This window comes from Leucopleurus acutus, assembly GCF_964270905.1.
Source record: "Leucopleurus acutus genome assembly, chromosome: 9".
Classification (NCBI taxonomy): domain Eukaryota; kingdom Metazoa; phylum Chordata; class Mammalia; order Artiodactyla; family Delphinidae; genus Leucopleurus; species Leucopleurus acutus.
In genome coordinates, this window is record NC_139144.1 from 101339396 (window position 1) to 101362048 (window position 22653).

Consider the following 22653-nt stretch of genomic DNA (forward strand, 5'->3'; position numbering starts at 1 on the left):
CCTTACTACGATTTTAGGCAGCCTCTCTGCTAATGGGTGGGGTTGTGTTCCTGTCTTGCTAGTTGTTTGGCATGGGGTGTTCAGCACTGGAGCTTGCTGGTCATTGAGTGGAGCTGAGTCTTAGCATTGAGATGGAGATCTCTGGGAGAGCTTTCGCCATTTGTTATTACATGGAGCTGGGAGGTGTCTGGTGAACCAATGTCCTGTACTTGGCTCTCCCACCTCAGAGGCTCAGCCCTGACACCCAGGCGGAGCACCAAGACCCTGTCAGCCACACGGCTCAGAAGAAAAGGGAGGAAAAGAAGGAAAGAAAGAAAGAAAGGAAGGAAGGAAGGAAGGAAGAAATTAAAGTTATAAAAATAGAAAAATTTTTTAAATTACTTAAAATAAAAAGTAATTTAAAAAGAAAGAAAGAAGAGAGCAACCAAACCAAAAAACAAATCCACCAATGATCACAAGCACTTAAAACTATACTAAAAAAAAGACAGACAGAACCCTAGGACAAATGGTAAAAGCAAAGCTATACAGACAAAATCACACAGAGAAGCTACACATACACACTCAGAAAAAGAGGAAAAGGGAAAAATATTTATATATGTATAAAAAAAAGGAAGAGAGCAACCACATCAATAATCAAATCTACCAATGATAATAAGCTCTAAATACTGAACTAAGATAAACATAAAACCAGAAACAAATTAGATGCAGAAAGCAAACCCCAAGTCTGCAGTTGCCCCCAAAGTCCACCTCCTCGATTTTGGGTTGATTCGTTGTCTATTCAGGTGTTCCACAGATGCAGGTACATCAAGTTGATCGTGGAGATTTAATCCGCTGCTCCTGAGGCTGCTGGGAGAGATTTCCCTTCCTCTTCTTTGTTCGCACAGCTCCTGGGGTTCAGCTTTGGATTTGGACCCGCCTCTGCGTGTAGGTCACCTGAGGGCGTCTGTTCTTGGCTCAGACAGGACGGGATTAAAGGAGCAGTTGATTAGGGGGCTCTGGCTCACTCAGGCCGGGGGCAGGGAGGGGTACGGATGCAGGGCGAGCCTGCGGCGGCAGAGGCCGGCATGACATTGCACCAGCCTGAGGCGCACCGTGCGTTCTCCTGGGGAAGTTGTCCCTGGATCCCAGGACCCTGGAAGTGGCAGGCTGCACAGGCTTCCGGGAGGGAGGTGTGGATAGTGACCTGTGCTCGCACACAGGCTTCTTGGTGGCGGCAGCAGCAGCCTTAGCATCTCATGCCCGTCTCTGGGGTCCACGCTTTTAGCCGCGGCTCGCGCCCATCACTGGAGCTCGTTTAGGCAATGCTCTGAATCCCCTCTCCTTGTGCACCCCGAAACAATGGTCTCTTGCCTCTTAGGCAGGTCCAGACTTTTTCCTGGACTCGCTCCCGGCTAGCTGTGGCGCACTAGCCCCCTTCAAGCTGTGTTGACGCAGCCAACCCCAGTCCTCTCCCTGCGATCCGACTGAAGCCAGAACCTCAGCTCCTAGCCCCTGCCTGTCCCGGCGGGGGAGCAGACAAGCCTCTCGGGCTGGTGAGTGCTGGTCGGCACTGATCCTCTGTGCGGGAATCTCTCCGCTTTGCCCTCCGCACCCTTGTTGCTGTGCTCTCCTCTGTGGCTCTGAAGGTTTCCCCCTCCATCACCCGCAGTCTCCGCCCGTGAAGGGGCTTCCTGGTGTGTGGAAGCTTTTCCTCCTTCACAGCTCCCTCCCAGAAGTGCAGGTCCCATCCATATTCTTTTGTCTCTGTTTTTTCTTTTTTCTTTTGCCCTGCCCAGGTACGTGGGGAATTTCTTGCCTTTTGGGAAGTCTAAGGTCTTCTGCCAGCATTCAGTAGGTGTTCTGTAGGAGTTGTTCCACATGTAGATGTATTTCTGATGTATCTGTGGGGAGGAAGGTGATCTCCACGTCTTACTCCTCTGCCATCTTGAAGGTCCCTCCCATCTTTACACTTTTAAAAGTGATTAGATAATCAGAGACATGCAGGATACCATGGGATACGGTCTGCTTAAGGTCTAAGTGACAGGAAGCTTGCACTGCAGCCTGGACTTGCTACACAACTTCTTTGATTTTTTGACACCCCTGACTGAAGAAGTTCTCATTTGAGCACTGGCTTCTAGGAAATCAAATGCAAAGAGTCTAAAATGTACAGAAGCAGAGGAAGAGCCTTGGGAAGGCATTGCTTCTGAGACAGGAAGGAAGGGGGGAGAGTATAACCATTAAAAGAATGAAACAACCATTAAGAACAGGATTCGATAGAAACTGCTTAGAACTCACTAGGCTCCTGATACAAAAATTAACTGCAATAAAGGAAACCTCCAAGATGTAAGGAAAGCCCTGTAGAGTTTGCTAGAAGCATCAGGGCCGAGGGAGGAGACCCACAGAAGGACCAGCATGGGGGCTCCAGACGTCGTGGGAAAAGCCGTGGCCCGCCACAGAGAGCAGAGAAGTTCTGGTTTGGCGGGGCTGGAACTGGTCCGGGGTTTCTGGGCCAGCACAAGGCCACTATCTGGAGTGCAGGTGGGGAAGCAGGGACCCAGCGTGTGGGTGGGACTGGGGATCTGGGGGCGGGGGGCTTCAGAGCATGCAGGCCATGCAGGGCTGCACAGGGGCTCTCGTTTCCAGGGGAGATGGAGGGTCACCAGGCCGTAGGCTCACGGAGGCGTCCTGCTCTGGGCCTGTGGCTTGGGCAGACCTCACACCCTAGGCCGAACCTCCACTACCTCCCCGCCCCCAAGCCAGCACTGGAAATTTCCAGGAGCCCCTTCTTCCCTCCAGGGCTGAGAAAGTTTAATATCCTGCTCATTTTAAAGGAGATTAAAGGAATTCGTGTTTATCATAGAGCAGATATTGAAGGGTGAATTGGAGCCAGGAGGCAATGAATGGATTACTGGCACAAAGAGAGTCACATACCAGGAACCATGATGGGGATATCACTGGGCGAGAGATGGGAAGAGGATGGGGCTTGTGTTGGGAGGATTCCAGAAAGCAGGATTGGGCGCTCTAAAAAGCGAGGGCAATTCCGGAATCGGGCAGTTTTGCAACCTTCGTCTGGGAGGCAGGAAGAGTGAAACAGGACTAGAGCTATTATTTGAGAACCGAGCTGGGAGAAGGTGATGTTCAGCCATGGTTTTGGTGGCACGGCTCTTTTTTTTTTTAATTTCCTCTATTAGTTTTCTGCTGCTGCTGTAACAACTTACCACAAGTTTAGGGTAACGCCAATTTATTATCTTATGGCTCTGGAGGCCAGACATCCAAAATTAGTATCACTGAGCTGATGCTCAGGTGCTGGCAGGGCTGGTTCCCCCCGCACCCCAGGCGGTGAGGGGAGAATCTAGGTCCTTGCCTTTTTCAGCCTCTAGAGGGCGCCCGCATCCCGTGGCTCGTCACCCCAGAGAGTCCGGGGTCCTTCACGGAGCCACGTCTTCAAGGCCCCCGAGCTGCTCTTGCCTTTCCTGCCGTGCCCTCCACTCCACCTCCCCCTGTTCCCGCAACCCCACCTGCCTCCCTCCTCCTCAGCACAAGGCAGGGGGGAGTGTGAGAGAGAGAGAAGGAAAAAGTCAGCCAGACTCTTCTTTCCTCGTAGCTCTCCTGCTTTCCTCTTTTAGTACAGAATTACCGCAGACGCGAGAGTTTGATCTTTGTGAACGTTAAAGCCTTCCTGTGTATCTTCAGCACTTGTCATATTTTCTATGTCAGTTGTTCCAAAAGATTTTCCTAACTGAACAAGTAATTCGTATTCGAATTATAGATCATTGCCCACTTAGATTCCTGTCCAACGTTTTTTCATTAATGACTTCATTAACGAATGAAGACTTGGCATGTTTGTGATATTGATAAATCAAAACCAGGCAGAATCACTGATGACAAAATCAAGATTCCAAAACTTTTGAGTAGGCTGTTATTATGCTTCAAACCAAAAGAAATAAATTTAGTATAAATAAATAAATTTTAGCTTTTGGTTCAAGTCACCAACTGCATATATGAAGGAAAGAGAAGAGCTGAAAGTAACCCTATGGAGACAAACTAGGAATGTTATTTTACGTGAGCTCAGTAAAGATAATATAAAATGTGCCCAAAAGCCAACTCTGTCCCGTCTGGGTCCCTAGAAACAGTTCAGGAAAAGAAGGGTGATTCTGTTGGGTGAATCAGGCCACCTCTGAGCACTGATTTCATCTGTGTCCGCTGCTGGAAGAGTTGTCAGCACATTTTTATTGAGGAGCTGCTATGTGCTCAGCACTGTCCTAGGCCCAAAGATACAAGAAATCTAAAAGTCTAAGCAGAGAAATTTGATATTTTTTAAAAATTGGGTACCATATATCCATAAAATGGAATACCCATCATTCATTGCAAGGGATGATTTAGTTGTATGTGTATTGACACAGAAAGAGTCTCCTATTACATTGTTAAGTAATGAAAAGTAAATGCAAAAGCAAAACAATATGTGTAGTTGGCTTCCATCCAATTTTTGAAAAAATCAAAAGAATAGACAAAAATTAACATTAAATTTTTGTCTGCAAATCTATTATTTTCTCTATAATGAACATATATTCTTTGTATCCATTTTTAAGTTATTTAACAAAATAGATTAAATGAGAAGTATTTAGCGGGAGATCATCACTGAAGCATAGTAAGGTAGCTTACTAATTATTGATATATCGGCACTTTCCGGAAGCCTTTTGACAACAGGCAGTAGAAGTGGATGGAGGGACCGCAGCAGTTACGCATGTGTGCCACCAGATGGCGCCAAAGCAGCTAGTTAATATTTAGCAGCAGAAATAGTTGCCTTTGCTCCAGAGAAAATACAATAAAGTAGTAAAATGTTTAAGACTCTCTGGCCAGAATAAGTGTTTTGTTAACGATGCACTTGAAATTGTAGAAAGCTTTTCAAAATTATAGTCGAACACGCCGCTGATTGCTTTAATCATGTGTTTTGGACTTTTATCGCAGTGCTACCAGATACTCACCCACGCACAAAAAAACTTACAGTACCCATTCTGCAGGTCAAAACTCCCAAAATTCCTGAGACATGATGATTCTTTGACTGTTAACCTTGAGTAACAATAACCTCGAGGTTTCTAGTAAACAGTCTCAAAATTCCGGTGTAGACGGTCATTAATAATTAGCCATTGTTCCTCAAAATAACTCATTCTCCTCTTGACAAGTGAGTTTAGCTCCCTCCCCGCGCACTTCCAGCCACCCTCTCCTTCCCGGAAGCAGGTCTCCTTCCTGCAGCTTTGCCCATCTTGGCCCGTCAGGAGCCAAGACCCGGGAGTGGATCTAGTTTCTGGAGTCTGTGCTACTGCCTTCAGCAAGTAGCTTCCTGGTGCAGTTCCCACGGGAAGGCCCTGCCAGATAGGGATGCAGTGTTTCCTTCTGACCCACACCTTGCCTTATGCTCACCTGAGCAGGTATTAAACTCATTTCAGAAAAACGAAAGGTTACAAGAGAGGCTTTTCACATGTGGGCACACAGAAGCACAGAAAGTTCTAGGAGCTCACAGTTGGGGAAACACAACCAGAATGTTTGGGTTGTAAAAATTCAGCTAAGGCAAGAAAAGCCACTTAGGGACACAAAGGACAAGAGAAGCTCTGTGATTCTGGGACACCACCACTTGCACTTTTACGTGGGAAGTGTAATCAGAAATGTGCATTGCTACAACAGGCATTACCTGTAAGCTAGTCCCATCTGCTTCATTTTTTCCTCCCTCTGCTGCCAACTCAGCTCCACTCTGAAAAGACAGCTCTGCTAGAGCAAAGGTGTCTTTGTCCCCTCCAGGCTCTGACGTCCCTGCCCTGTGGCAGGAAGGAGAAATCACCCTCGTTTTGATAAGCAAGAAAACTATGAACCTGAATCTCAGCATTTGAACTACATATCCATATATATGAATATATTCATATTCATATTTGAACATATATGTATTCTGAAGATCAATATTTGTGTGCAAGTTGAGAGACCCAAACGGTGAAGAAAACAGTACAGTAAGATGATCCTAAAGAAAGTCCATCGCTATAGATGTAGCATTTTCTATCTCAGAGGTCGATACTAGGGACTGGATCAAGCAGGTTTCACTCTGTTAAAATGAGCAAAGGATCTTAATGCAGCAGGTAAATTATCCACAGAAGATGTGCGTAAGCTGGAGAACAATTCGTAAAGGGTCTTCACTTACCAAAGCTCAATTTGTTGTCCAATAACCCCAGCAAAGGAGGGGATGGCCTTCCCATTTTCTCAGGCTGGTATTTCAGAGTCAGCAGTGACGAAATAAGATCCAGAAACTGAGGTTCAAAGAATGACGTCATCCCCCCTGGGAGATCTGAGTCCGGTGCAGGATGGTGACGTTCTTCTAAACGTGTCTCTCTTTTTCTTCCTGCAGCTGGATCATTATCCTTCCGTGAGTTACCACCTGCCAAGTTCATCTGACACTCTGTTCAATTCTCCCAAGTCGCTCTTTCTAGGAAAAGTTATAGGTAAGAATTGGGGTTAAATTGCTCACCTAATTTTCTAAAGCTACTAATTCGCCTTTGAAATACATTGTGATTGGTGGTGGAGGCCTCTAAGTCAATGATGGTGATGAAACCCATGTTCTGTGGTGTGTGACAGACTGAAACACATCTGAAGCCGAGTGTCTGCTCCTGGCTTCTTGATCTGGGATGTGTTCATTTAAGAGCCACCCTGGCCCTTCTCCTTACTACACATTCGTGCTATCTAGATTACATAGAGATGTGATTGGCTAAGCATTTTAAAATGATTAATGTAAAGCCAATGAATTTTTTTTCTAAGAGGACGTATATTGTGAACCCAAAGTGGAAATAGTCAGATGGTGGGTAATGTGCTGGCCAAGGAGGAGGTGAATTTGTGATCAGCATGTTATTAATCGTTAAAAGCACTCATTTTAAAAGATGGGGGTGGGAGGAGCTGGTAGATAATGAAGGGAACAGGGGACCTAACCTATAATAGTAAGTAACAATAATACACACTTATATAGGACTTTGTACGGGCCAAGCTCCATTTTAAGCACTTCAGATACATGAACTCATTTACTCTTCCTAGCAATTCCATGAGATAGTCAATGTGATCATCTCCATTTTACAGATGAAAAAAACGGAGGCACCAAGAGGTTAAATAACAGACCCAAGGCCACCAATTTAAGTGGTGGAATCAAAACTTGGACCCGGGCAGTCAGATACCGGGGTCTGTGTTCCTGACTACTGTGCTGTAACCTCTGTGATGGTTGACTCAGGAATGAAAGAGGAAGGCAGAAGAAGGAGATTTGGGTAGCAGAGGTTGACAAGTTGAGGGATAAGCCCTACATCCCATGTCAGAGAATGGCCAAGAGCAAAAAGTATTCCAGGACTTAGAACCAGGAAGACACCAGGCAAGACAGGGGACAAACAGTTGTAGGTAAGGCCCCACGGGAAAGGGCGGCATCCTCCGCACAAAGGCGGGAAGGAGGGGCAATAGCTCAGTCGGTGGGGTGGAAGTGGAGATGCTAAAAGTCTTATGTGTGTAAATGTGACAACTTAATGTCACAACAATCCCATTAAGCAAGACCTATGATTATTACCCTCATTTTACAGAGGAGGAAACTAAAGCTGAGCGTGGTCAGTATGCCAAAGTTACTCAGCTAGTATGTGGTAGAGTAGCGTTTTGAAGCTGCGTCTCTCTGATGAGAGTCCCTGGTTAAACAGATCAAAAGAGCTTGTCATTAAGGGCCGAGGTCCAGAAGGAATGCAGCCGAGAGTCAAGTGATGCCATTATCATTTGTTTACATACGCCAGCATTTTAGTGGGACAGAGGCTGCGGCCTCCACAGGGCATGGACCCGAGATGTTGCTGAGTGCCCAGATGCCGCCACGTGCATTCCACAGTGCACCGAAGAATAATTGGAAATTCTGAGTGTTCCTTCAGGGTCGTAATGATTCCATCAAAACAAACGCTACACTATACACTGATATTCCTAAAGACACTGCACTATGATATTCCTAAAGTAACATCCACCGTGAACATACTTGAAACAATGGACTTTATTTCTTTAGTTTGACAGGAATGTTGGGTGATTGCCAGGCTCCCTCACTATGAGTAACACTCTCTTGTTCACCAGCATTTCACGTCAGGTGATTAAATTGGTACTTCAGCAAAATTACAGTGTGCAATGAGGCGTGGACCCTCAGGATCATGAACAAATAACACTGTAAAGGCAAATCCTCTATGATAACTAAGTATCTACTGTGCTAGAAATCTGTGTCAAGCTAAAAGCATAACACGAACTTCAGATGTGTGAATGTCACACCCAGAGTTTTCTGTTCACCAAAGGAAAATTTTGCTGTGCAAATAAGCTAACTGTGCATGTGATGAGGTACATGAATAAGCACAGATACCTGTAAGGACATCCACAGCCCCAACATGGAGGTGGCCTCATGGCCTCATGCACCTGAGGGTAAGTTAAGGTGATGCTGCAGGTCCCACACGAGACTTGCTGAGACGGACTGTCATCCACACCAGCCCCGGAGCTCTCTGCAGACGAAGGCAGTGTGTCTTAGCTCCGCTGTATCCTAACAAGGAGCAAGTGCTCCATAAACATTTGTTAAATTAATAAAGAGTAGAAGGGAAAAGGAACAAAAAGCATATCCTGCAGAAGGAGAGGGTATGTGGATGATGCTGCTAAGACAATAAATAAAAATGAGCACAGAAGTGAGATCTGCCATTCTCACACACCTTGCAGTCTGGTTTTCCTAAAAGCAGGCGTCTGATAATAATGGAGTAGAAAGCATGTAGGCTTTGGAATCAGGCAAAGCTGGTGTCTTAGTCAGCTCAGACTAGGTGGCTTAAGCAACAGACGTTTATTTCTCACAGTTCTGAAAGCTGGGAAGTTCGAGATCAAGGTACCAGCAGATCGGGTGTCTGGTGAGGGCCCACTTCCTAGTTTGCAGACAGCCGTTTTCTCATTGTATCCTCACGTGACATGGAGAGAAGCAAGCTGTCTCCTGTTTCTTCTTAGAGGGGCACTAATCTCATTCGAGAGGGCTCCACCCTCATGATCTAATCCCAGATCCATCCCCTGATGTCATCACATTGGGGGTTAAGATTTCAACATATTAATTTGGGGAGACACAAATTACAGACACCTCAGTCTGTAGCAGCTGGTGGTGTTTGAATCCAGGCTCTGCCCCTTATCAGTGTTGAACCCTTGGGTACATTACTTGAACCTCGCAGGGCCTGGGTTCTCTCAGTTACAAAATGGGAACACAGTGCCTGCTTGCAGGCTGTTAGCTTCCTGAAGTTGGAGTGTGTTTTCTTGTTTTCCTTTTAACTAATCTATTTGCGTCAGCCAGGTCAGTGCCTAGCGTATAGAAAGTGCTCAAAAAAATACTTGTGGAGTAAATGAACTACCTTTTTAGTATTAAGCTAATAACATCTTAGGGAGTAACCAATGTAATGCCTGGTAATAGTTAAGAAAATAATTACCGTTTTTTGATGCTGGCTCTGTGCCAGTCGTTATGGTGTGTGTTCTAAGTACAGTGCTGCCTATAATTCTCACGACACTGCCCTGGACCACTGTTACCCTCACTGTACAGGAAACGGACCCAAGGCTCAGAAGGGTTATTTTCTTAAAGCAGGTTTCCCAACAGCAGCAATACTGCAGTTTGGGGTCAGATACATAATCCTTTGTTGTGGTGGTTGACTTGTGCATTGTAGGGTGTTTAGCAGTGCCCCACCCCCGCCCTCTACCAACTGGTTACAAGTAGCAACCCAAGTTGTGACAATCACAGCTGTCTCTAGATGTTGCCAACTGTTCTCCCCAAGGGCAGATTCACCACCAACTGAGAACCACGGGCTTAATGTCCCTCCTAGTCATTGGTAGAGGTGGCATTTGAAACAGATGTGTGACACCAAGAGCTAGGCACTGCTTCCTGATAACACCCGCGTCTTTCGGAAGGATGAAGAAGCAAGGAAGAGATCTGATACTCTGAAGATAAATTCTGTTAATACAATCAAAGGAGTCACACATGAGGACCACAAAAGACACGTGGGTGTCTGGCGAGGCTGATTACTGGCCACCTCCTCCAGCCCATGTTCCTTAAAAGCTTGGTCATTTAGTAGGAGCAGGACTGATGAGAAACCCTTTAAAATTTCCCTCTGAAACTGACATACACTTCAGTGAGAAACAACCAATATGCACTCACCAGCTCTGTACATATCCACCTGGAAAGACGGACTGAACTTCAAAAGGATATCTAGTATAAACCAGTAAGGCTTTGACAACCCCTAGCGATCCATGCCCCCAGGATGTTGGTTAGCTGAGTCGGCTGCTAATCAGAAACTGATCGCATAAAAGAAGGAAAAGGAGGTGGATCTAAATAAATAATAGGACTCCACATGGAGCTCTTTGATGAGCACTGCTTGAAAAAGGACACATAAAAAGAATGAAAGAAGGGCACCTAGTCAACGACAAGTGTGACTTCTAAAGGGAACAGAGGAAATATATTCTAGAAATAAAACGGTGATCACTGTCAACCAACATCAGAATTTTGGAATGAGTTGCCACGTTTCTGAATCCTCCAAGCCAAGAAGGAAGTCAGGATCCCTAGCAATGAGCAAAGCTTCACAAAGTAGAGATATCACCAGACCTAGTTATGTCCATCATTTACTAGCTGAGTGATGTCATAGACTTTATATGTCTGATTTTCAGCAATAGATTTAATAATCTTTCAAGAGAATCTTTAAGTCAATTGGAAGCCTGAAGCAGGTCTTCTGTATTACTCACGTTTTTCCAACATTTCTATCAATGCCTTGGATAAAGACACAAATAGGGGCTTCCCTGGTGGCGCAGTGGTTGAGAGGCCGCCTGCCGATGCAGGGGACATGGGTTTGTGCCCCGGTCTGGGAAGATCCCACATGCTGCAGAGCGGCTGGGCCCGTAAGCCATGGCCGCTGAGCCTGCGCGTCCGGAACCTGTGTTCCGCAACGGGAGAGGCCACAACAGTGAGAGGCCCGCGTACCGCAAAAAAAAAAGACACGAATAGAATGTTTATTAAGTTTGCAAATGACACAAAGCTGAGAGGGATGGTTTAATAAGCTGGATGATAAAAAGCACTTCAAAAGCATCTTGACAGGCTAGAAAGATAGGATAAAAATAATAAGGTGGAATATAATGATATAAACTTAATTCCTGCACTTAGACCAAAAGAAAGAAAAAGCACGTAAGTAGAAGATGGAAGACTCCTGGTATCACAGAAAAAGACTCAGGGTGTTGGTTTTATGGACAGTTTGATATGAGCCAACATTATGTGGTGACTGATTTTTTAAATAAATACAGTACTGAACTACCTTAATAAGAGAACTGTGTCCATAGCAAGGAAGTACAGTCAGACCTCAGCTGGGATGTCATGGCCAATCTAGGCACCTCATTATAAGATGTATATTAATCTTTTAAGAAGACCAGATAGATAAAGGACCCCTAAAGGAAAAATCAAAAGACCTGATTCTATTTACACCAATAGAAAGATATGATTTAAGAGAAGTGAAAGAATCCGTTTTCAGTATTTGACAACTGTTCCATGAAAGAAGGGTGAGGCTTTGTAGAGGCTTACTCAGTGGGACCAAAGTAGCCCAGTGAGAGGAAAGTTTCAGTTTCCTATTAGAAAGAACTTCCTAATAGCTAAGCTATTCAAAAATGAGTGGCCACTATTTTGAGGTAGTGGACTTTCCAAGATTAAGAGTATTTAACAAAAGCTAAATGGAAATTTGTCCTGTACTTTGAGGAGTTTTCTGGATCGAGTGAGACCAGATTACATATAGCCTAAAAACCCTTGAAACCGTAAGATTATGGTTTTTTAAGTGAAAATTAAAGCTAGTATATTTTCCAAAAAGTCATAAAGTTATAAACCATACTCATCCATTCATTCAGTCCCATGTAATTAATTCCTGTTGATCTGGATGAAGTAATCCGGTTTTCCATTAGAGTGTTGTCATTTGTTACCCAATTCAGTGGTATTACCTAAAGGCTATCAGAAACTTACATTTGTTTTTTTAAAAAAGTTCTTTTCATGAGTCTTCTTGAAAATCTTCATTTTGTAAAAACATCGGCCTAAAGTAATGATTGTCTATAGAGGACAAAACTTAAAATAGCATGGTTAAAAATTGGAGTACAATGCAATTAGCAGGAAACTTGGATATTTCTGTGACTTATAACATTTTAGGATAATAACTAGAATTAAGACTGATAACTTTATATCAGGATATATGTTTTAAATAAATTTTTTTTAAAAGGTGGAAGATGCAATATTAAAGCTGAGAAGGTTCTCCTGTTCCGTGTGAGAACTAAAAGGAGAATTATATTTAGGGTTCTTGATGTCATGCACCATTATGGGTGTATTATAGACAAGAATTTAGAAGCATGTCAATATCTGCTGCTCGTCGTGTCACTGTACGTTCTGTGTTATTAAACAGATAGCCTCTGTTTTCAGGATGGCAGGCCTCATTTTACTTTTCTTTTTAGAAAGTAAAATCTGAGCTCTCTTTTTGTTTTTTTCAAAATAACTATTTGTGTTTTGGCCGTGCAGCATAGTAATAGAAAATCATAATAAAGTAGACCTGTAGGAAATACCTTAATTAATTACCTATTAAGTAAAGGTATTAATTAATAACTTTTCTATAGGAAAAAGGTATTAATTCCTCTGTATGAGTTTGAGAAGCTGTACTTGGGAAGAAGTTGAATACTAACTCATGCAGAGTAATCATTGCCTTACTGACCAGAGCTATTTGTCAGTGGCAGCGTCTGGGGTGGTAGAATTAGAGGTGAATGCGGATTCGTCTGAATTTAATATAGTTTGTAAGTCATATTGGTCCCAGAGCTTTTTTCCAAACTATGACTATCAAAGCAACTGTGATAGGAGATAGACCTTTTGGGAGCCACTGTGTGATTTCCATTATAATCTAAAGTGTGAATCTTACGATCTGTTGTTAAGAAATCCTTATTCTAGGGTTTTCCAAAACTTTCCAGAACTTTGGCAAAGTCTCCTCACACAGCAGGAGGTGACATACCACTATGTTCATTCATGGGTGAGGTGATATACTCTGGTAGACACTACACTGCTCACTGAGTATTTCCAGCCAAAAAAGTGATGCGTAGAAAAGACATGTGCAGTTTCTGGGCTAGAACATTTAACTGCTGATGCAAGACCCTCCGGGGTCCTTCTGTCCCTTTGATAGGGTGATCGACAAACCTCAAGACAGTGGTTACTCCATCAAACTGGATCCCTCGGTGACCACAGTGTACAGAGAACCCTGTCAACTTATGACGAATCTATAGCATCAGAAAGAAAAAACCCTTTGCTTTCTTAAGCTACCAAGACTATAGGGCTATTTGTTACTGTGTCACAACCTAGCCCATCCTGACTGATACATAAGTATTGCAGTTAAGAACAGCCTTTGTGGTCACACACGTGGGTTTGCATTCTTACTCTGTCACTTACAAACAGTATGACTTTGGCAAGTTACTTAACATCTTGTGCATTCTGTTTCCTCGTGTATAAAACAGGAATAGGAAAGGTCCCTGCTTTACAGGATTCAACAAAATAACACATGTTTAACAGGTAGCATGGGGTCTGCCCCATAGTATGTGTGTAATAAACATTAGTTATTTTTATTAAGTCATAACTGAACAAGTATGTAGTCATCATTTGTCAGGCATTGGAAATGTCATTGGAACACCAGTGGTGTCCAGGACAGGCACAGTTTCCTAAAGGGGCTTAGGTTCTAACTGGAAGAGAGCAGCAGAGGATGAAAAGGCAATTCGCAGGGGAAGGACGGGTGGCAGGATAAATGGAAGGTGGAAATACTGGGTTCTTTGGGAGCAAGAAGGAAGGGCACTTAACCCCGTCTGGGAAATGAGGGAAGGCACACCAGGGAAAGCGACATAGAAACTGAGATCGGAGTGCTAAGTTACAGTTATCCGGGCAAAGGTACGGGGAGGAGCAGAGGGCAGGGAGAGGAGGGATTTTTCAGTTCTCTGTTTTGTTCAGCAACCCACTGAACACTCTGCGGCTTCAACAATACTTTATTACTTCACACAATCCTGTGGCCTGGCTGGATGGCTCTTCTGTTTCATGTGGTCTCAGCTGGGGCCTAAGAATGACTGGATGGTCCACAGTGGCCTCAGTCACGTGGCGTCCCAGGAGTTTCACTGGGGCTGTCAGCCGGTGGGGGGGACCCCAGTTCTCCCCTCCAAGCCAACCGCCTACACCCGCTCCCACCCCACCACCCTGCCCCCGCCCTGGGCTCTACCTCATGGCTGCCTGGGCTCCCTCCTTTCATGGTAGCTGGTCTCTTTGAAGGAGCATTGAAGAAGCAAAGGTGCAAGCTGGAGGTCTCTAAGACCCAGCCTCAGAGCTCACACACAATCTCTTTAGTAGCTGCTACTGGCCAGATCTGGGCTGCAGCCCAGATTCCAGGAAAGGGGAAGCTGACTCTGCCTCTTGATGGCTCAGTGACGAGCTCACACTGCAAAGGAGCACGTGGGCTGGGCGGTATTATGACCAGCTTTGAAAACACAATGTGCTGTGAGGGAAATTTCAGGAACCACAGCCAGTTTCATTCAGAAGGGTTGAAATTAGGGTAAGAAGCAGCAGGTGATCAAAATGCAGCAGCCGTAAGCTGGGTTCATATCAAAACAGGCTTTATAAGGAGGGACCAAATGTCCTGCTTTGCCCAGTTGCCTCATGCCAGGACAAGTGTGTATCGTTAGCAATGCCCACATTCACTCTAAAAATGTGGCCCAGTGTGTTGATGAATTGTACAGTCACCTATCATGTTTTGGGTTCTCCCAGGAGGAGCTCTTGAGGTCAGAGGTCCAGCCCTGTTCCAGGAGAGAAGCCCCTTGGTGGAGTAGTGGCAAGGGGATGAGGACGTGAATACCAGCTTATTTGAGAAAGGACCCCAGGAAATACTAGTAGGGCAGTGGAGAAATGGAACAGGGAAAGGAACGGACCATTATCGGGCCCCTCACGTTGCAGGCAAGCAGAGCTCAGAACCGTGCGGGACTGCGGGAGACAGCGCAGAACAGGCGGAAGCCAGGCCTCGCCCCTCATCCGCACCTGGTCTGGCTCAGGGCTGCTGCCAGGAGCAATAACTCCCGGCAGTTCTGGCTCGTCCTGCATCCCTACCCTGCACGCTCCACAGGCCAGAAGAAAGTGCAGAGCTCAGGGGATGGCTGTCAGCCGTCTTTAGAATCCGAGGTGAAGGCAGAGACGTCGCCATATTACTGGATTCCATCCCAAGTCATGCTAAGGTTTTAATGTTGTCTTGGGGGCCAAAGGGGGTCACGGAAGGACCTTTTTTTTAATCAGGAGAATAACCTGATCAGATCGACATTTTAGAAAGATAACACCATCTGCAGAGTGGAAAATACGTAACAGGAAGTGAGTGAGAGGCTGCAGGGAGACCAAATTGGAGGTTGCTATGGTTATAACAGAGTTGCACGTTGTCATGCATGAAACAACTTGGACGTGCAGAGAAAATGCAGTGTCTTCATTTGTCTGTGGTGAGCTGACGTTCCTTCTAGGGTAGCAAGGGCAGGTACACGGTGTCCAGTCTGGCTGACAGCTGAGTCTGACTTGCCGTTTCAACAGTGCCTCCTGCCGTGCTCTGTCCCTCCGGAAGGAGGATGCTCAGTCTCTCCAGTGGCCCCCTGTCCCCTGCTTCCTTCTGTGCACGTGTGTGTAGGTGTGTGGAACATAGAAGGGGGTGGGCAGCGAGATGCTGTAGCTTAAATGTTCTTTTTAGCATCATCACAGGGAGGGACCCAGATCATTGCTGGTCCTTCCTTGAGTTCGCAAGATCTGCCGTCTGCTGGCCTCCAGCCCAGTGTCCTGTGTCCACCTGGCCCCTGGGTGCTTGTCTGGCCTTGGATGCTAAGATCTGAGGTTGATGAACTTCGAGTCCCTCCTTGACTGAGGCAATGCTCCCAGAGAGCGTCTGCTATCACTCCCTTTGCTGCTTCTGTCCCTCACTGGAGGGGACAGAGCCCTGAGTCTCTGTCATGTCCTCCCCGCTCCCCATGGCAGCCTCCCCACAGCAGCCCCGTGGTGGAGTCATGGGCTTCCTCTCAGGGTTTACTCCTCACAAGGGAAGGGCTGGAGAGCCAGAGACACATCTGCTCACTCTTCTCCCCTCTCTTGACGAGGCCCCAGGTTGGTGCAGAGCCCCCTGCGTGGCAGGCTCCTCCCAGAGCCCCGCGTGGGGAAGCTGGGCAGGAGCTCTCAGCCTCAGGCCTCTCCTCACCCTCTGTAAGCACTGCCTGCTCTCCGGGCAAAGCTCAGCTCTTCTCTCTCCCTCTGAGTCTCTTTTCTCATAGTCTTCTTGGGCTTAAAAATAAAGCCTTGCTTTTACCTATTCTACCAGGTAGTGCCAGATGACGAACAGTTCCAACAGTCGCTCCTCCTCACTGACCTGCAGGGCAGTTAAGAGTTGAGGGCTCTGTGACACACCTGTCGTCTTCCTCCCGGGGCTGTAGGGTTACACGGGCGTATTCATCTCAAGCCAGTGGCAGAGACACAGACAGCAGCCCAGTCGGGTGAGCACTTTTCAAGCTTTTGGTCTTGCCACTCCCACTAGCATGCCATTGTCCGAATTAAGCCATTTGACCAAATCCAGAGTCAAGAAGAGAAATAAACTCTTGCTTCTTCAGTCGGAGAAACAGCAAGTGACGGGGAGGGAGAGAGGGCTGGGGGAGGGGGCATGGATGCAATCCACCATGCTCCCTGTCACCAAATTCTCCTGCGACTAAGAAATAGCTTCGTGTCTTCCCCATGTTGGCTGGAAGGGTAGGTACTGTCTCTGTGTCACAGGAGAACACTGTGACCTGCTTTGCTTAGTCCTTCATGGCTTAAAAGCTATGAGTAGGGCTTCCCTGGTGGCGCAGTGGTTGAGAGTCCGCCTGCCGATGCAGGGGACACGGGTTCGTGCCCCGGTCCGGGAAGATCCCACGTGCCGCGGAGCGGCTGGGCCCATGAGCCATGGCCGCTGAGCCTGCGCGTCCGGAGCCTGTGCTCCGCAACGGGAGAGGCCACGACAGTGAGAGGCCCGCGTACCGCAAAAAAAAAAAAAAAAAAAAAAAAAGCTATGGGTAAAGGAATTTGGGGAAATTCACTCAAAAGTATATTGAACCCTTACATATGCCAAGCGATAGCGATGAAACAATGAATAAAACAGAAAAAGCCCTTGCCTTTATGAAGCATGTGTCCCAGTGGGCATGAACAAAGGCTGAGAAAATAATGGTGTAATATGATGTTAGCTAGCGGTAAATGCCGTGAAGAAAAATAAAGGAGGATTCGGGGAAGTCCTCTCGGAGAAGGTAGGAGGAGGTGGCGTTTAAGCAGAGGCCTAAATGAAGTGAGGGCAGCAGCGTGTGCACAGCGGGAGGGGAAGTGTCCCAGGAAGCGTGGAGGGCGATGCCCAGGCTGGGAGGCTGAGGTGGAGGCATGTGCTCAGCTTGTTCAAGGAATAGCAAGAAAGCTGGGGTAGCTGGACCACGATGATGACAGGACAGAAAGACGAAGCTAGAGCCTTAGCCAGCAGCCAGACAGCAGCTTGAAGACCATTGTGGAGGTGAGGTGGGAAGAAGCAGGTGGCTTGGATCCGACTGAGCTGTTAGGAGCATCATTCCAGCTGCTGGGTGCTGTGCTAACTAGCGCAGGGGTGGATGGGAAAGGGCAGGAGGAGAGCAGCAAAGTTCCAGATGTAGAGCCCCGGTGAGAGACGGCCCAAAACAGTTTGTCTTGCGCCAAAACAGTTACCGTGGCAGCAGTGGAGAAGCATTTGGAAAAGGAATATATTGAAGGAAGAGCCCACAGTATTTGGTGGTAGATTGGGTGGTAGGTGAAAAAAAGATAAAAGACGGCTCCCCAAGATTTTGGCCTGGGTAACTGGGTACATGGTGGTACTATTTACTGAGAATGACATTGGGAGAGAAGTGGTTTGGGAACCAGGGGATAAAAAGTAAGACTTCTGTTCTGGACCCGTTGCAGAGTATTCCGTGGATGCATGGTCCCATGACACATGTCAGAAACTGAACATTACCTGTAGTAACCCTCCCTCCTCCCACCTCTGCCTGCACTCCTCCTGCAGGCAGATGGTGTCTTGGGTTGACTTGGACCCGGTCATTACTCAGAAAGGCAGAAGAGAGAAGAATACAGCTCCACTGGAAAATAATACAAGCAGTATCTCCATTCATGGAATACTGCTCAGTAAAGAAAGGAGAAAACTATTGATACACAAAACCACTTGGATAAATCTCCAGGGAGTTATTCTGAGGGAAAATCCAATCCCGAAAGGTTGCACACCTAACGATTCCATTTACATGACATTTTTGAAGTGACAGAATTTTAGAAATAGAGGACAGATTGGCGGTTGCCGGCAGTTGGCGACAGGTGCAAGGAAGGGGTAAAGAGAGGCCAGAGGGGCTGTGGATATAAAAGGGCAACACGAGGGATTCTTACAGTTGGATTTGTTCAATATCCGACTGTGGTGGTGAATAGACAGCCTGCACAGGTGATCCACTTATATAGAATTAAATGCACACATACACACACACACACACGTACAAAGTCTGAGTACCATCAGTGAATTGTCTCCATCTCAGTATCCTGATTGTGACATTCTACAATAGTTTTGCAAAATGTTTCCTTTGAGGAAAACTGGGCAAAATGTACAAGGTATTCAACAGTTACCTCAATACCAGTTTCCATTTTAAAGAAGTGATCGAGGTAAAAGAGGATCTAATCCACACTGTTCTCTGGATTTGTTCATTCATGGCGTGGTGTTTAGTAAGTGTCCACGGGGAGCTGGTGCCCGAGACGCTGCAGAAGGTTGATGGGCAAGGAGGAGGGACGTGCAGTGATCACACCATCATCTCCTGTTCATGCCCGACTTTCCTGCCTTCACCAGCAGAGATTGGGAAATGCACGGGAATTAAATATTTATCTACAGCTTAGAATCCTGTAGTTCTTTTAGAGGTGTGATTGAAGGGAGTGATTAACAGAATGCATTTCTTTAAATGGAGACAGAGGAAAATGTGGTGGATTGAACTGTCGGCTGCTCCTTTAGAGAGAATCCCTGAGAGCAGGTCGTCGCCCTGTGATTCCCCTCTGCCTCCTGCGTTGAATGCGGCAAAATTGATGAATGAACAAATGGCAAATAGTTAATTGAAATTTCTTCTCAGTTGCCTTCGGCTTTTATCATAATGATTAAAGAAGCAGTAAAATACTGATGAGAAAGCTTATTTAAGTGGTAGGCGAGAAATAATATTAAAACTGAAGAGATGCAATTATATCTAATTTTTCACGTCCTAAAGAACATTTAACATAGTCTTAATGTCCAAAATCTTCTCAAGGCTGAGGGAGGCCTTCTGTTTAGATGGAATTTGTCCCGTGAGTTAGCTTGGCATTCTTTTTTAATTGCATTAATAACTTTCATTCTTAGAAATCCATTGGGTTTTTTTTTCATCATCATTACCTTCATAGAATCATAGAAGTGTCTAGGATATAATGTATTTAAACCTCATCATATCACAGCTGAGGAAAACGATGCTCACAGAGATTAAATGACTGGGCCGAGATCTCACATGGCAGGCTCGTTCAATATCCTTTCCAAAATAACACACTCTCGGCGGCATGATCATCTTCCCTTGTCACCCAAATGTGTCTTTAACAAATACAATTGATAATGACAGCAGCATAATCAAAAGACACACTCTCAACATCCAGATAAAACAGCTGCAAAAGCAAATCTTTTAATAAAGTTTAGGCTGGAAGTGGAGATTTCGAAGAGTAAAGGCTAGGAACGTAGGCTCTGGCGTCAGACACCTGGGATCAGCTGTCCCATCTGCTAAAGGAGCTACAGCAGGTTCCCTGCATATCTGAGCTTCGGTTTTCTTAATTATAAACTGTGGGTAATAGCAGTACTGATGTCACATGCTTTGCTATGAAGATTAAAAATGGTATGATGAATGTAAAGCACTTACCGCAGTGCTTGCTACATAGTAAGTGCTCAGTACATCTTAGGCAGTGTTACTACATCTAGTCTTTGACTTTTAATTAATAAAAAATAAAGGGAAGTCTGACCTCAATACCAAGTCACTCATAAAAACAAGGAATTAAATGAGCACTGAAAACTTTGGGAAATGTTCAATTGAAGACAAATTGGTACCATCACATCTCCACCTTTCTTTTACAAAATTAAATTATTTTTCATTAACAAAAACAAACCAAAAAAGGCATTTATTATTGAAATTCAGTGAGAGAACATAAGTTCTGTTTTTATGACATTTTTAGTATTTGGTTAAACCAGATTGTCAAAAGCAGAGAATCTATTTTTGTCCAAATCTTCAGCTCACCTGTTTTTGACATACAGTGTATATTTGCATACCCAATTATTTCTGAATAAGCAAACACTCTGAAAGCCAAAATTCTTCTATTATAATATTCAGAAGTATTCCAGAAGACACAGAAAATTTAACTTCTTATATTCACGTGGTCAGTCATTATTCATAGATTTCATATTTGCAAATTCACCTACTTGTTAAGATCTACTAGTGGTGCTTTTGTGGTCATTTGCAGAGATGTGCAGAGCAGCAAAAAATTTGTCACCAACGCCCACATTCCAGCTGAGGGGGACAAGGCAACGCTGCCTTCTCGTTTCAGCTCTCACACTGTGAACAAGTGTCATTTTCGTGGTCTATTTAGTGCCACATCCTTTTGCATTTGGGGGCTTTTTATTAGGGATTTCCCTGTTCAGAATGTCCCCAAATGAAGTACTGAAGTGCTGTCTGTTGTTCTCAAGTGCAAGAAGGCTTTGTGCTTCACAGACAAAATATGTGGATTAAATAAGCCTCATTCAAGCATGAGTTACAGTGCTTTTGGCCGTGAGTTTAATGTTAGTGAATCAACAACGTATGTTAAATAAGGTGTCTTTAAACAGAAACACACATGAAACAAGGTTAGGTATTGATTGGTTGATGAAATGCTGTGACCAGAGGCTCGCAGGAACCTTGCCCTGTATTTCCCCTGAGAGCAACGGTTCGGTATTTGCTAATTGGGTGTTTGCACTTTACTGTAGAAAACATAAACACTGCGAATATTAAGAATCAACCGTATTATATTTAACCCCCATCACATAACTGTGATGACACATTATATTTGTAGTGCACTTTGCAGTTTTAAAAGCCCATCATAACTATTATCACATATGATACCCACGGAGGTTAAGATGAGAGTCATCACTGCTCAATGGAACAGAGTAACAGGTCCAGCTGAGGTTACCTGGTAGAACTGGATCTTTTCCTCCTGGTCTGTGACATCTCACGATGCTTCATGCAGCACAAAGATTAACTGCCACTGAGCAGTGCTTTATCTTACGACCCAGGGAAGGAGAACATGGTGTATTCTGGGGAAAGGAGTCTGAGCTATGAAGATCCCTTGCATAATCTTATTAATGAGCTAGAATTTAAACGCTGGAGACCTTGAAGAGTAGCACATTGGGATGGAAAGAAATCAGGCTATCCTTCGTTTGAATACACTGAAGGACAAAATAGAAAAACAGAATGAAGGGTGGACAGAAGAAGCAGATTTAGTCAAATACGTTTGTGCTTTAGAGAATCCCCCAGCAGCCTTATGGCCACGTTTGGGAAGGCTGACCTCCCTGCAGACTTTTCTATCGTCGTTGAAGAAAGCACAGAGAAGCCATAGAAATACAAATATTTGCTTGGAAGAGTTATTCATCTCTTAAAAATTGGAAGGATGTGAATAACCCTGCTGTTTAAAAGAGCATTAAATGTTCACAACAGATATTTCATGTGACCATTATGTTTGCTGCCAGCAAGCGTGGCTGCATTTTAATTGTGACACCTCCATGCTCTGGAAGTAAGACAGATAGACTATGGTCTAAGTTTTTTTCTGCTTTTAAATGTAGCTATTAAAAACAAAGTTTACTTATATAAGGAAGCTAATCTTCTCAAAGAAACTTTCAATGATTTTTAATTTGTAATGCACACTACTTCTCCCAGGTAAATTTATTCTCAAGCTTTAATTCCATCTTAAATGTCCAGGAGGAATTAGCATTTGAAGTATGAGCTCAGAGGATAAAGCAAAGTCCTGGATCAGGAAGAAGGCACTCTTCCATTTTTCTTTGTCACTAGCGTCAACTTTATTTAACAGATTGTCCTTCCTAGACAGATACAGTGAGGAGCAGTGTCTGCTGAGCTTACTAATTCACCTTGCAGATGGGTTCCTACTCAAACCCCCACTTGATAGGTGAGGAGAGAGGCACGGAGCATTTAAGTGACATGTGCCAGGTCATATAGCAAGTAAGTGGTGGGGCCGGGACTTCAGGGTGAGTCTTTCTGTGCTGGCTTGTCTGTTTACTGTCTGTGCTTGTTTTATGAATGAGAAAGGCCCTGGGAGATAGACATAATGTATTTATTTGACAGTTCAAATAGAGGATCGTGTCAATCCCTGATAACTTTCTGCTCTCCTCTCTCCTTCCTCTTCCCCTCCATCTCCCAGGGCTGATCTAGTGTCCTCATCATTTGCAGCCAGCAGAGGTCTCCAGGCTGTCTGGAACCCTGATATAGAGACCCACACACAGACAGGCCTGACTTCAA

At 45.1% G+C, this 22653-nt stretch overlaps 1 protein-coding gene across 1 annotated transcript in view; it reads left to right on the forward strand.

Annotated features, from left to right (window-relative positions):
• CNTNAP2 (contactin associated protein 2) overlaps positions 1-22653 on the forward strand; it is a gene marked incomplete at both ends in the record, with an annotated part of 2035904 nt that overhangs the window by 1902675 nt on the left and 110576 nt on the right. The window contains one exon of the mRNA XM_082846865.1: positions 6371-6464. Within this exon, the coding sequence (XP_082702991.1) occupies positions 6371-6464 (94 nt within the window). The remainder of the gene's footprint in view (positions 1-6370; positions 6465-22653) is intronic.